General features: G+C 43.4%; 1 protein-coding gene across 5 annotated transcripts in view; it reads left to right on the forward strand.

Moving 5' to 3' along the window:
- Positions 1-13,732, forward strand: part of PRMT7 (protein arginine methyltransferase 7) — a 63,641-nt gene that overhangs the window by 15,908 nt on the left and 34,001 nt on the right. For all 5 annotated transcript variants that reach the window (XM_075940339.1, XM_075940340.1, XM_006117569.4 and 2 more), the window contains exons 5-8: positions 2,734-2,842; positions 5,336-5,448; positions 6,083-6,324; positions 7,180-7,360. In XM_075940339.1, coding sequence (XP_075796454.1) covers positions 2,734-2,842; positions 5,336-5,448; positions 6,083-6,324; positions 7,180-7,360 — 645 coding nt within the window. The remainder of the gene's footprint in view (positions 1-2,733; positions 2,843-5,335; positions 5,449-6,082; positions 6,325-7,179; positions 7,361-13,732) is intronic.

The following is a 13,732-nucleotide window of genomic DNA, read 5'->3' on the forward strand; positions in this document are numbered from 1 at the left end:
CTTAGCCAAACTTTTTTTTTTTTTTAAAGCAACATCCAACACAGCAGTTTGGAAGTTTACTTGTCAAATCACACTTATACTAAAAGGCATAGAAAGAGTCTTGAAGAATGATGTGTTGCAAAGAGAATTATTTAAGGTATTAGCCAGTTTATCTATTCAGAACTATCCACATCTTCATTTGAATAATTTTTTCTCAATAAACCGTTTTCCTTATGATGTTTTTTTCTTTCAAAGAGACCCTGTATCATCTTCGTGCACTGCTTACACGTGACACGTTTTCTGTTTTTACCCAGGGAACAAATTTCTTCGAAATATTCTCAGCTAAGGTTTCTCTTATGCCCAGAAACCATGACAGTTTTGCTGTGGCAAAAGTGCAGGGGAATATAGGAAGCTCTGTGTGTGCAGAATAATGGCTTCTCTTTTTCTTTCCAGTCTACTCCTCTGTTCGTTTCTGTGTTGTCTCTGTACAGGCAGTCCCCGACTTATGCGGATCCGACATAAGTCGGATCCGCAGTTATGAACGGGGCGAGAAAAGCTGCTCCGCGTCTCCCTGGTCTGCAGACCAGAAAGACGCGGAGCAAAGCTGCGAAGGGGATCGGGCAGCCCAGGCAGTTTCAGCAGCAGCTGATTTGGGGATGCCTGGGTTTCTTAAGTTGAATCTGTATGTAAGTCAGAACTGGCATCCAGATTCAGGCGCGGTTGAAACTGATCAGTTTCAGCAGCGGCTGATGCCAGTTCCGACTTACATAGAGATTCAACTTAAGAACAAACCTACAGTCCCTATCTTGTACGTAACCCGGGGACTGCCTGTAATGGCTCAGGTGTGGGACTCTCCTTCACATCCTCTGCGGTGAAGACCAATGCAGAGAATCCATTTGCATTCTCTGCAATGCCTTTGTCTTTCTTGTGTGCTCCTTCAGCACCTTCAATATACTAAAAAAAAAATGGTATTAATTTTTGTGTCTTTTACTAGTATTTTTTATTCTTTTTTGGCCTATCTAGTTATATTTTTATACTTGACTTACCAAAGCTTATTCTCCTTTCTGTTTTCCTCAGTAGCATATGACTTCCAACTTTTAAAGGTTATCCTTTTGTCTATAATTGCTTTTTCTTTGTTATTTAGCCATGGTGGCAATCTTTTTGACCCTCTTGTGGTTTTTTGGAGGAGGGAGAGGCAGGGTAGTTATACATGTAGTTTGAGCCTCTATCATTATAAAAAGTTTCCATAAATCTTACAGGCATTTCACTGTTGTGACCGTTCCTTTAAATTTCCATTTAACTAACGTCCTCATTTTTGTGAAGTTCCACTTTTTGAAGTTAAATGCTACTGTGGTGGGCTTCTTTGGTATTTACCACACAATAAGGATGTTAAATTTAGTTACATTATGATGGTTATTACTGAGTGGTTCAGCTATATTCATCTCTTGGATCAGATCTTATGCACCATTTAGGACTAAATTAAGAATGGTCGGTCGCTTCCCTTGTGAGTTCCAGGACTAGCTTCTCCAAGAAGTAATCATTAATGATATCTAGGATTTTTAGTTTTGCATCCTGTCATAAGATGACATGTACCCAAGTCTACATGGGGACAATTGAAATCCCCCATTATTATTAAAATAGAGCTTCCAATTGGTCATCAGATAACAACCATTTCTTACTTTTTAAAGAGTAAATTGAAAATCTATACAATGCATCTTTCATACCTTTTAATACAAGTTAGCAGCTAGAAATATCATGTAACCAGCCAGCTTTCTGCAGATCCCCAGTGGTCTGTGGATTACAATTTGAAAATAGTAACTCCAAACATTTTGCACTTGCTTACAGTAATTTAGCAGGAGAAGCCCTCTTAGTTTGTTAAATGCTGCAAACTAGCAGCACATTAACTTGCTCTGAAAATGATGAATCAGGTTCAAATTTGGTGATTATCCTAAACAATCAGATTCTACAGACTCTGCAGATATTTAAAACTTATCAGTACAAAAGAATTGTATAGTATAGATATCAGTCAGAAAGACTGATGTTGTTTTAAAACATTCCTCTGAATGTAATAAGCACATTCATTTTTAGCCCAGTGATCTACAGCAGCTGTTTTTCCATCCCTGTCTTCACGCTTACATTCTTGCAGGAATTTAAAAAAAAAAGTTCCCTTGGCAGCAAGAGGTATAGAAATAAGTATATTTTGCCACTGTTAATACTGTTACTGGGTGCATATTTTAACAAGATCAACAGCTTTTCTTCAGTGTCAGTCTTATTTTGGTTCCCATTTCAGTTCAGTTAGGTCTTGGTAGGCCTCATGTGAAGAACGTCTCATTTCTAAACTGGTTTATTTTAGATGTTGGTATTTAAAGTCTCAACAGTTTACTCAGTCTTTTTGAAAGCTTAAGACTTTCATAGTGGGAGATTAACTTACATTGTGGGTTCATCATTCATGGTAACATTCACTCCTGTACAGACAAGCAGTGCAAGGCATGGGCACTACTAATGTTCCACTCTGCCCAGTGTTGAAAGAGCAAATTGTGCATAGGATTCATGATGCCACTGTGCATGGTGTGACTTTCTAAGGTTAAAAGTAACACTCACAGTATACTACATTTTAACAGAACAAGGGATGCTTACAATAAAGGATTTTCTTTAACAAGGTTTAGTTAATAGACTCATTTTTTGGTGTTAATTTTCCCTTTAGATTTTGATGTTAATTCTATCCACATGTTATATTCTTGATATTTTTTCAAGGTCTTCATGCCTATGGCTGTTGCTGCTGAAAAGATAGTGGAGAAAAATGGCTTTAGTGACAAGATCAAGATAATCAACAAGCACTCCACAGATGTTACAGTTGGACCAGGTGAGAAGGGCTCAAAGAATAAAAACAAGTGATAACCGAAGTACTTCAAAACTGCCAGGAGACATTCTTTTCAAATATTAGCTTAATTAAAAAAAATCATTTAATCTGGAATGCATCCTGGAAAGCTGAAACAAAAAATTTTACATTTGAATTGTAGCCCCCTGAAGAGAAATCACTGATTTTAATGTTGAAGCTTCCCAATGGATATGTGAGCAACATCACTATACACATGAGCTTTTTCATGATTTATACTGTGCGCTGAATCTCATAGGAGGAGGTGGGCGTGCCTCAGATTCTTGGTGTGCACCCGTGCAGGCATGCACCTTAGAGGTAACACTGATGCACAGCTAGGCAACCTCTGGACCCAGGCTTGTGGATCCAAGAGGAGGCAAAGGTGCACATAAATGTCTAGGAGCCCAGAGTAGTGTATCTGGCCTGGGGGTCTTCCTACCGTGCATGGCAGGCATGGTGGTGAGAGTCCTCATGGACAATATGGCCTTGATATTTTATGTCAGCAGACAAGGGGGGAACATGCTCCTCTGTGCTGTGCTAGATGGCTCTCCTTCCCTGGATCAGCATCAGCCAGAGCATCCATTTAGAGGTAACTCACCTCCTGGAGATCAGCAGCACCTGAAAACAGTGTTTCTTAAACTTTTTGAGACCACGGAACACCAAACAATAATATTTTTTTATGTGGAACACCTATGAAAATTTTCTTCCCAAAAAAAAAAAAAAAGTCAAACAAAACAAGACAAAAACAAAGAAGAGGTCACGGCACACCTGCAGGTTGTTCATGGAACACCGGTGTTCCATGGAACATAGTTTAAGAAACACTGCCCTAGAAGATTACCTCAGCAGGGACATCACTTCTCACCATAAATAGTTTCTTCACTGGGAAGTGGCCTCTTCAACTTTGCAGAAGTGAGTGACTGCCCAAACAGACCCCTTTGCTACATGGCAAAACAGGAAATGCCTCTTTTTCTGCTTCTGATGGGATCAGGGCAGAAGCTCCCAACCAGGCATCTTCCTTTTGTCATGGTCCAAGTGCCTGCTGTATGCATTCCTGCTGATCCTCGTCATCAGCCAGGTCCTCGTTTAGATCAAACAGGAGAAGGCCTGTGTCATCCTGATCACCATTGATTTGGCCTTGCCAGTGTTGATTCAGGATGCTTGGTGATATACACCCCTGACTCCTCCCTGGCCATCTGGACCTGTTGTCAAAGACCAACCTTCCACAAGGCTAACCTACAAAGCAAAGTGGGCTTAGTTCTCCCAGTGGGCAGCGGAGTGAGGTGTCTCTGGAACACGCTCCAGTGCAATCGGTTCTTGCCTGCCTCTCATAACTCTGGGGCCAAAGTCTGGCGCTCTCCTCCATTCAAGTGCATCTGGTGGCCATCTGCACTTTCAATGGGCAGGATTAAGGGCAGATAGTGTTCCAGCATGACATGATGGTATGGTTCCTATGGAGTCTTAATTGACCCCATCTGCAGTAGGATTTTAATTAGTGTTCTCTCAGCTCACAGGACCACCCTTTGGAATCTTTTGCCTCCCGTTCTTGCTCACAGTGACTTCGGCAATATGCCTTTTTGAAATCCGGGCCTTAACTTCAGAGCCTCTGTACACTGTTTTCTTCAAAGACAAAACCCATTTGTGGCCCCGTGCGGACTTCTTAATGAAGGTTCCTTCTTCCAGGTGAACCAGGATATTTTCTTACCTATGTTCTTCCCCAGACCTCACAAGACAAAGGCAGAGAGGTGGCTGGACACCCTTGCGGTACGAAGCCTTTCCACAAGTCATCCCAGCTTTTGTCGCTGTAGCTGACAGGATGAAGGGCATGCTGGTGTCCACATAGCAGCTGCCCAAGTGGATTATCTCGTGTTTGGACCTGCTATGACATCGCAAAGGTTCCCCTGCCACGGATTTTTCAGGTGTATCTAACTAAGGCCCAGGCAGGAGCAGTTTACCTGGAAATGCCAATTCAGGACATCCTCAGTCCACACATTCACAGCCCACTACATCCTCACACAGCAGGTTAAAGATTACATTGGGTTCGGTAGGTCTGTGTCGCAATCAATCCAGCCACGTACTTCTACCATGGGTACTGCTTGGAGTCACCTAAAGTGGAATGGACATGAGCAATCGCTCAAAAAGGAAAATATGTTTACCTTTTTTTAAAGTGGTGTTTTCAAGATGTGCTGCTCATGTCCATTGCATGACTTCTCTCTTTCCCCACTGTCAGAGTTTCCAGCAAGAAGGAAATGTGTTTGGAGGGAAATGTGCAGCTTCCTTTATATTGTGCTCCAGGGGTCGCCAGAGCCATTCCTGTATGGATGTTGCTAGGGGAAATCTTCAGACACTGGTGTATATGGCAAACACGTACACCTAAAGGGGAATGGGCATGAGCAACGAATCTTAAAGAACACTGGTTATAAAATAGGGAGCTGTCTTTTTCTAAGATAACACAAGCTGTCATTGTATTACATTGTTTTTTAGATGGAGACATGCAGTGTCGTGCAAATATCTTGATAACAGAGTTATTTGACACAGAGCTGATAGGAGAAGGAGCTTTACCATCCTATGAACATGCCCACAAATATCTTGTGCAGGTAAGAAAATGGTAGTAGATAGTGCCGAATTCATCCTGAGTGTTAAGCCTTTGTCTTCTGTGGCAGTGCATGAGGATTGAACTTGGCCTGGTTTGTTAAGTTATTTAACCAGTCAGCTGTATTCTAACTAAGTAAATAATTTGTCAGAAACATTTGTCATTTATTTTGAGCTTTTATTTTTCTGTCATATACTGAATGCAATTGTAAGTTGTATATTGATGATTATAGCTTAGTAGCTAATTGCCTTCAAAGGTTAAGGTAGATCTGATATCTTCAGTATGAGAATAAAGATTTGAATAAAGCTCAAGAGTGGCATCAATGTCTGTTGTTTTAGACACACAATGGCATCAGTAAGTAATTTACAAAAATTAGCTTGGTAAGCCATGCAGAAACCCTGGATGGTAGAAAGGTGCAAATTCGATGAGAAAACACACACAAAGCTGAAGGCCAAAACTCCAAAGGAAAGTTTTAGAAGACAACATTTAGAATTTAGGAAATCTTGGCTATCAACCCTGTGCTTAGTCCACCTTATCCCTTACGTTGCACTACGTTTTAAAATAAGTATTTCATTTTACTTTCCTGTTGGTAATTCAGCAATGTTGAATGCATTTACTCTTTGTTTTTAAATGCTTAGGAAGGATGTGAGGCAGTGCCTCACAGGGCAAGAGTATATGCCCAATTAGTGGAATCCAAAAGAATGTGGTCCTGGAACAAGCTTTTTCCTGTTCACGTCCAAGCAGAGGATGATGAGAAAATTATTGTCTTCCCTTCAGAAATAGACACCTGTCCTGGTGTTCCTTCTGTCTATGATATCCAACTAAACCAGGTGCCTCAGAGTGACTTCACTGTCCTCAGTGATGTTGTGACTATGTTCAGGTAAGGAATAGGGATGTTAAATTTAGATTAATTAACTAATCTTATAGTTGATGGGATTTCCATCAACTATTCGATCTATAAGAGCGCCTCTGCTTTTGAACTGTAGCAAGAGTCTTCCTCTTGCAACAGTTCAAAAGCAGAAGCTCTGCAGAGAGTGTGGGCCAGCAGAGCTCCCTGTGGCACCTCAGCCTTTGAAATGTACAAGAGCCTCTTGGGCTTCCCAAAAGCAGAATCAGAGCAGAAGTAGCGTGAGCTGCTTCCATCCTTACCAGTGCCATTTCTCGCTGTGCCTCTACCTCCTCTGCCTCCCGCAGAGACAGTGTTGGGGGGAAACGGCTTTTAAGATGGCTCCCCCCAGGACTGGATCCGGCTCCCCCCCCCTTTTGCTGCCTCTCTCTAATAGAGACAGCAAGGGGCGGAGGGAGAGGGGGCAACTAGTCACATCCCTAGTCAACTAGTCACTTACATCCCTAATAGTGAATAGTGGTAGGAGTAGTAAAAATAAATAAAAACTTTGCTGTGCCTTTCAAAAAAAATCTGATTATTCAGATGAAGTACCTTATGGCAAACGAAGTTTGGGGTGAGCAGACATTGAATATTTGAATAACACTTAGGTGTTGACAATCCATATTACTCTGTTGCGGAAATGTAATGTATGGTTTTGTTTCAGGATAGTGGTTTTTACGTCTTTCAAACTGTCTCAATTCCATTTGTATAATGTTACTAAACATGCTTTGCCCCACATTATACTTCCCTTCCTGCATTTCCTAAAACGCACATTTATAATGTTTTATAACAATGTGAATCAACATGCCTTTTAACATAATTGAGTACAACTGATGCTTCTCTGTGTAGTATGGATTTCAGTAAGGAAGTAAACAGCTCGTCAGCCTGTTACACAGTGAAGTTGCAGCCCATAAAATCTGGCATGGCACAAGTGATCCTTTCATGGTGGGATATTGATATGGACCCCTCTGGGACGATAAAATGTACTATGGCACCATACTGGGTACAACCTGCCTCTCATGATGTCCAGGTAAGGTATTGATATTTTTCAGTTACCCAGTTAATTACATGTATTTATTTAAAATAATGTTCTTTATATCACTGATATACATGTGGTGACTTGCTTTAGCAGGTGACTCTTGAAGTGTAACAATTTGAGTAGTGTTTGGTTTATTGCAAGATTATAATGACATGCATATTAAATAAATGTTAACCACAAAAAACTCTCCTAGTTTAAGACCACATTCAATTTTGTAATATAAAGTACTGAAATTCATCTTTCCTTTTAGCTGTGTATTTTAAGGATGTTAGTATTCATTGTTCCGCAGGGATTTTTAAAATGCAAATATTATCTGAAAAATCGTTGTCTTCTTTGAGTGATGTCCCCGAGGGTGCTACACTGTACATGTCAAGTCATCCCAGTGCCACAGATCAGAGTTTTCGTGAGTGGTGATCTGCCGGATCGCGCGTGCACAGCACTCGCTTTGTACCTTGTACCCTTTTGATGTTTCGCACGGTCCAGCTCCTGCCAGTTCCTTCTTTGCTGCCCGTGGTCACAGACGTAGCGAGCCTTCTCTCCTCAGGCAAACCCTGTCAGGAATAGAATACATAGTTAGAGTTTATAGTTAGTTACAGTTCTTATAGTTGTAGTTAAACTTTTTTTTTTTTTTTTTGTGACAAACTATATTATTTTCTTCAATTAGTTTTACAGTTAGCTATGCCGGGCTGCCCTGGTTTTAAGAAGTGCGCCACATGCCATGACGCCATGCCTGCATCCGACAGTCATGCCAAGTGCATTGAGTGCCTCAGAAATGTGTCCATTGTGCCAAACTGATAGTCAGGGCACATAAAGACAGGGAGATGAGACTAAAAATGTTCCTGTTCGACAAGGTGCTTCAACTGCTGGAACATTGTCCCATTGTTTCCACTCCACTACCAATGATAGGAGTGGCCATGTTACTCGTCCTTTTTTAACCAGCGGCAGGATAACAATCCTAACAGAAACAGAACCTGGCCTCAGAGATAAAGACAGTCTTCCGGCTCGGCGGCTCAACCTCCACTGGCCAACAAGCAAATTTGAATGCTTGGTTGAGGGCCTACAAAACCTACTACAAATTTCAATGCCAAGATTGATTATGCAAACGTTCCAAGATGGGCTTAATCCATTCTACCACCAATGGACTTACATCCCCTCAGACAGATGGGTGCTCGACATTATTCTTTCTGGTTATACCATAGCATGCCTTGCCAAACCTTCCACCTACCCTCCTACTGTGTCTTTAGGGACCCCTCTCACAATACCTTGCTACGACGAGAGATGCTTCGTCTTTTAGATCTAGGAGCTATAGAGCCAGTTCTACACGAGCAGAGTCAGGGGCTTCTATTCCTGCTATTTTCTAACTCAAAAAAAATTAGGAAGCTGGAGACTGATTTTTGGATCTGCGCAATCTGAACAGATTAATCAAAACGACAATTTTTGCATGGTCACTCTATCCACCATTATCTTGGCATTGCATCGAGGTGATTGGTTTTCAGCCCTCGACCTCCAGGATGCATACTTTCACATCCTGCTCACAGAAAATTCCTGAGATCTATGGTAGGCCACAATCACTACTAATACCGAGTACTACCCTTTGGTCTTTCCATGGCCCCTCGCGTTTTCTCCAAGGTACTTGCTGTAGTCACAGTGCACCTTCAGTCTATGGGAATAATCATTTTCCCTTATCTTGACAACTGCCTTCTCAAGGCATTGTTGCAGATGGAATCGGCACGTGTAACAGCGAGGAGCATACTGTGCTTTCAAAATCTAGGCCTCCACATAAATTGGGAAAAGTCTTCTGTTAACTCTTCCCAAAACATGCAGTTCATTGGAGCATGCCTACATTCTACAGCTGCTCGGGCCTGTCTATCTCTCAAAAGATTCCTTGCCATTCAGACTCTGGCCACAACGATCTACCTTGCCACTTGTACCGCAACCAGAGATTGCCTACAACTTCTTGGCCACATGGTGGCCACCGCATTTGTAGTACCACATTTGACTTCACATGCGTTGCCTACAAATTTGGTTTTCCAGAGCTTACAAACCTTAGAAACCCCCATGTCACTCTCGTTTACGGTACTGCATGAGATCAAAACATTGCTCCTTTGGTGGAAGAAATCAGCCAACTTTTGCATGGGCATCCCCTTCCTCCAGCCTTCCACCTTGTGCACAATTATAATCGATGCCTCCCTTACTGGAAGGAGTGCTCATTTCTGAGCTCAAACTGCCCAAGGCCTTTGGTCAACCCCAGAGATGTCCTTACACATTAATCTCCTAGAATTGCATGCCATACACAATGCTTGCAGGCGTTTCCTGCCTTCTGTCACCAACAAGCATGTCCATGTCCTCACAGACAACATTGCCTCTGTTTTCCATATCAACAGACAGGGAGGAGCCAGATCTTCTCCCCTTAGCACCTATGCCATAAAGCTGTGGAATTTCTATATCAGTCACAATATCCACCTCTCCGCAATTCACATACCAGGTGTCTCCAACGTGATGGCCGTTGCTCTCAGCAAGCATTTCCCTGAACATCATGAATGGGTACTCGACTCTTCGATAGCACACTCCCTTTTTCGCAGGTGGGGCTGACCATCAATAGATCTGTTTGCAATATTGGACAATACCAAATGCACTCAGTTCTGCTCGAGAGTGGGCATAGAGACAGGATCTCTCAGGGATGCCTTCCTCATCCAATGGGATCACAACCTCACTTATGCCTTCCCCCCCCCCCCCCCCCCCCCATACCACTTCTGGCCAGGGTTGTGCAGAAGATCAAGACGGACAGCTCCACTGTTGGAAGACAACTGGCCCAGACAATCGTGGTATCCATTTCTGCTCAAGATGTCAATTCGCACACCCATCAATCTCCCTCTCCAACACAATCTGATCATTCTGGGGCAGACAGGGCAAACCTACCCAGATCTATACAAGCTACATCTAACAGCATAGCTCCTCCGTGGCTCTCCCATGGAAAACTAGCCTTTTTGGAACAGATCCAAGCAGTCCTCATTCACAGTCATAAGGACTCCTCCGACACCTCCTACACGTACAAATGGAAACGATTCTCAACATGGTGCACATCAAAGAGGCAGGACCCAATCTTGATACCCCTGTCCTTTATCCTTGCCGCATGCTCCCTGTTGCAACTTTCCATGAAGGTTGCATTCCTGGTTGCCGTCATGTCGATCCACTGCATGGGTTACATAGCAGTTCTCGTGGCTGAACCACCCTTCACAGTATTCCACAGTGATAGGGTTACCCTTCGTACACATCCAAAATACCTACCAAAGGTTCCGTCATCATTTCATATAAACAAAATGGTAAACCTACCCGTGTTCTTTCCAAAGCCTCACACAAACTCCTTTTGCATCTGCCATGCAAACCCTCGTTGAGAGTTGTCCTTTTACCTAGAACAGTGGTTCCCAAACTTTTCGGCATCACGCCCCCTTTTTGATTTTTGAAAAAACCCCACGCCCCCTCCCCCAAAAAATAGCAGCAAAACTTGAGGGGCAAAAAGAAAGACCTGAATGGGGCAGCAAAACTTGATGGGGAGGGAGGCTGGGTCACCTCACGCCCCCCCCTGGAATTTCTTCATACCCCCTCAGGGGGACACTCCCCCCAGCTTGGGAACCCATGATCTAGAAAGAACTAGACCCTTCAGACAATCTCCTTGCCTTCGCCGATTGAGTGAAGGGAAATCCCATATTGAAAAAGAGGTTGTCGAAATGGATTATGGACTGCATAAAAACTGCTTACATGCTTAAGGGCCTACAGCCACCATTATGCTTGACAGCTCATTCTACCATGGCTGTATCCATTTCCACAGCATACCTATGCAACATGCCACTAACGGACATTTGCAGGCAGCCACTTGGGCATCACAACTTACTTTTTGCTAAGCACTATGCACTTCCTAGGCGAGCAACACTGCAGTGGCTCAGCAGTACTTTCATCTGCTTCCTGTAACGTTCCGAAGCCCCAGCCACCACGGAGTAATACTGCTTGTTAATCACCAAGGATATGTCTACACTAGCCCCCTAGTTTGAACTAGGGAGGCTAATGTAGGCATTCAAAGTTGCAAATGAAGCCCAGGATTTAAATATCCCAGGCTTCATTTGCATCTTCCTGGGCGCCGGCATTTTTAAATGTCCCTTAGTCCGAACTCTGTGCCCGCAGCTAAGGGACATTTTAAAAATGGTGGCACCCGGGAAGATGCAAAAGAAGCCCGGGATATTTAAATCTCGGGCTTCATTTGCAACTTCGAATGTCTACATTAGCCTCCCTAGTTCGAATTAGGGGGGTAGTGTAGACATACCCCAAGTGTGGAGCATCCATGGGGACCTCTTGAAGAAATAACGGTTACCTTGTGCAGTAACTGGAGTTCTTCAAGATGGTGTCCTCGTGGATGCTCCATGACCCACCTTCCTCCCCTCTGCTTCAGACCTAGGTCCTCCGGGGTAGAGAATAAACTGGAGGGTGTGTAGCCCAGCAAAGACTGCTGCAAAATCTCCGTTCCAGACGCCAGGACGGCATCAAAACCAAATGCGGAGCATCGACGGGGACACCATCTCGAACTCCAGTTACTGCACAAGGCAAGTAATCTTTGTTTCTTTTGTATAGTAGAAAACAATCTATGTGAACCACCTATCTCCAGAAATGGAGTACACTCCTCTTCTGGTGTGCTGGCAAAAATCTGGATCCAGACACAGCGCCATTACATGAAATCTTGGACTCCATATTGTCTCTCAAGAATGCTGGTCTAGCTACATCTCTCAGCCATCACTGCCTTTCACCAGCGAGTAGAGGGATGATTAGTCTTAGCCCATCCCATCACAAAGAGATGCATAAAAGGTCTTTCTAATCTATACCCGCCATGCAGGCCGCCACCACCACCATCGTGCAAGTTAGAAATAGTGCTAGACATTCTTCCTCGCTCACCGTTTGAATCTCTGGCTACATGCCCACTGTCGATCATGAGGCTAAAGGTAGTTTTTCTACTGGCGATTACTTCTGTGTGCCAAGTGAGTGAGTTAGCAGCCTTGATGGAGACTCCACCTTATATCATCTTCAGCAGAGACAAGATAATACTACATCCCCATCCTTAATTCATTCCCAAGGTTTGTTCGGACTTCCACCTGAAGAAGCCCATCTTGCTCCCTTTGTTCTACCCTAAACCACGTTCCACAGCGAAGGATGCAACATCTCACTTACTGGACGTACAGAGAGCCCTTGCATTCTATAGACAGGATTAGGTTTTTCTGCAAATCGGATTGTTTGCTCATCTCTATAGCAGACAGCAATAAGGGATATCCGCTATCGTCACAGTGCATTTCCAAGCTTATGGTGTCATGCATCGCACAATGTTACCTTTTGAGGAATAAACCACTACCTCAAATACTTAAGAGCACACTCCACAAGAGCGATGGCAACTTCTATGGCTTTCCTCCACAGGGTTCCCATTAGGGATATTTGCAGAGTGGCTACATGGTCCACCAATGACACATTTATTAATCATTATGCAATTTTGCAGACTCAAACAAATGACACTATTGTTACCTACATGACCCTATCTACCGCTGTAAAGCCATAAATCCAAGGCCCACCTACCACTTATACTGAGTACTGCTACACATTCACCTACAGTGGAGCACCCAAGAGGACATCACTCGAAGAAGAAAAGGAAGTTACTCGCCTTTGTGCAGTAACAACGTTTTTTTGAGATGTGTCCCACCCTTGGGTGCTCCATTACTTGCCCTCCTCCCCATCTCGGATTTCCTTATATCTTCCAGATACTGGGGCAGACTTGAGGAACTGACGGGAGCCGGACCACGCAAGACATCAATAGGGTGTGAACGACATGGGGTGCATGCCATATATGCGTGGTCCAGCAGATCACTGCTCAAGAAAACTCCAACCTGTGGTGCCGGGACGACCTGACACCTACAGTTGGGGACACACATCTCGAAGAACTGTCCTTACTGCACCAAGGTGAGTAACTTCCTCTTTTCAGAAGATTTCCATAATAACAGACAATGCATCCAATCAGAAAGCATGTTGAAGTGCAGATAGGGTGTGTGTATTGCTGTGGCGGGATAATAGCTCTTTTGCACTTCATAAGCATTGTTTTATGGGTGTGGGGGGTACTTAAAGAATAGCAGTTAGCTATGAAGCAAGTTTATTGGCTGACAGCCATTCCATTTGACATAAAACATCTTCAGTGTAAGTATTTGCTTACTGTACTTGCAACCACCTGTACTGCACAGCACCACCTCTTTCTCAGTACTGTTGAAATAGAATAGTGTTTGCCACATTGATTCATTTGCTGGCTGGCAGCCTGGCTCTGCCTATGTTTACTGGGAT

The sequence above is a fragment of the Pelodiscus sinensis genome, chromosome 12 (genome assembly GCF_049634645.1).
Source record: "Pelodiscus sinensis isolate JC-2024 chromosome 12, ASM4963464v1, whole genome shotgun sequence".
Classification (NCBI taxonomy): domain Eukaryota; kingdom Metazoa; phylum Chordata; order Testudines; family Trionychidae; genus Pelodiscus; species Pelodiscus sinensis.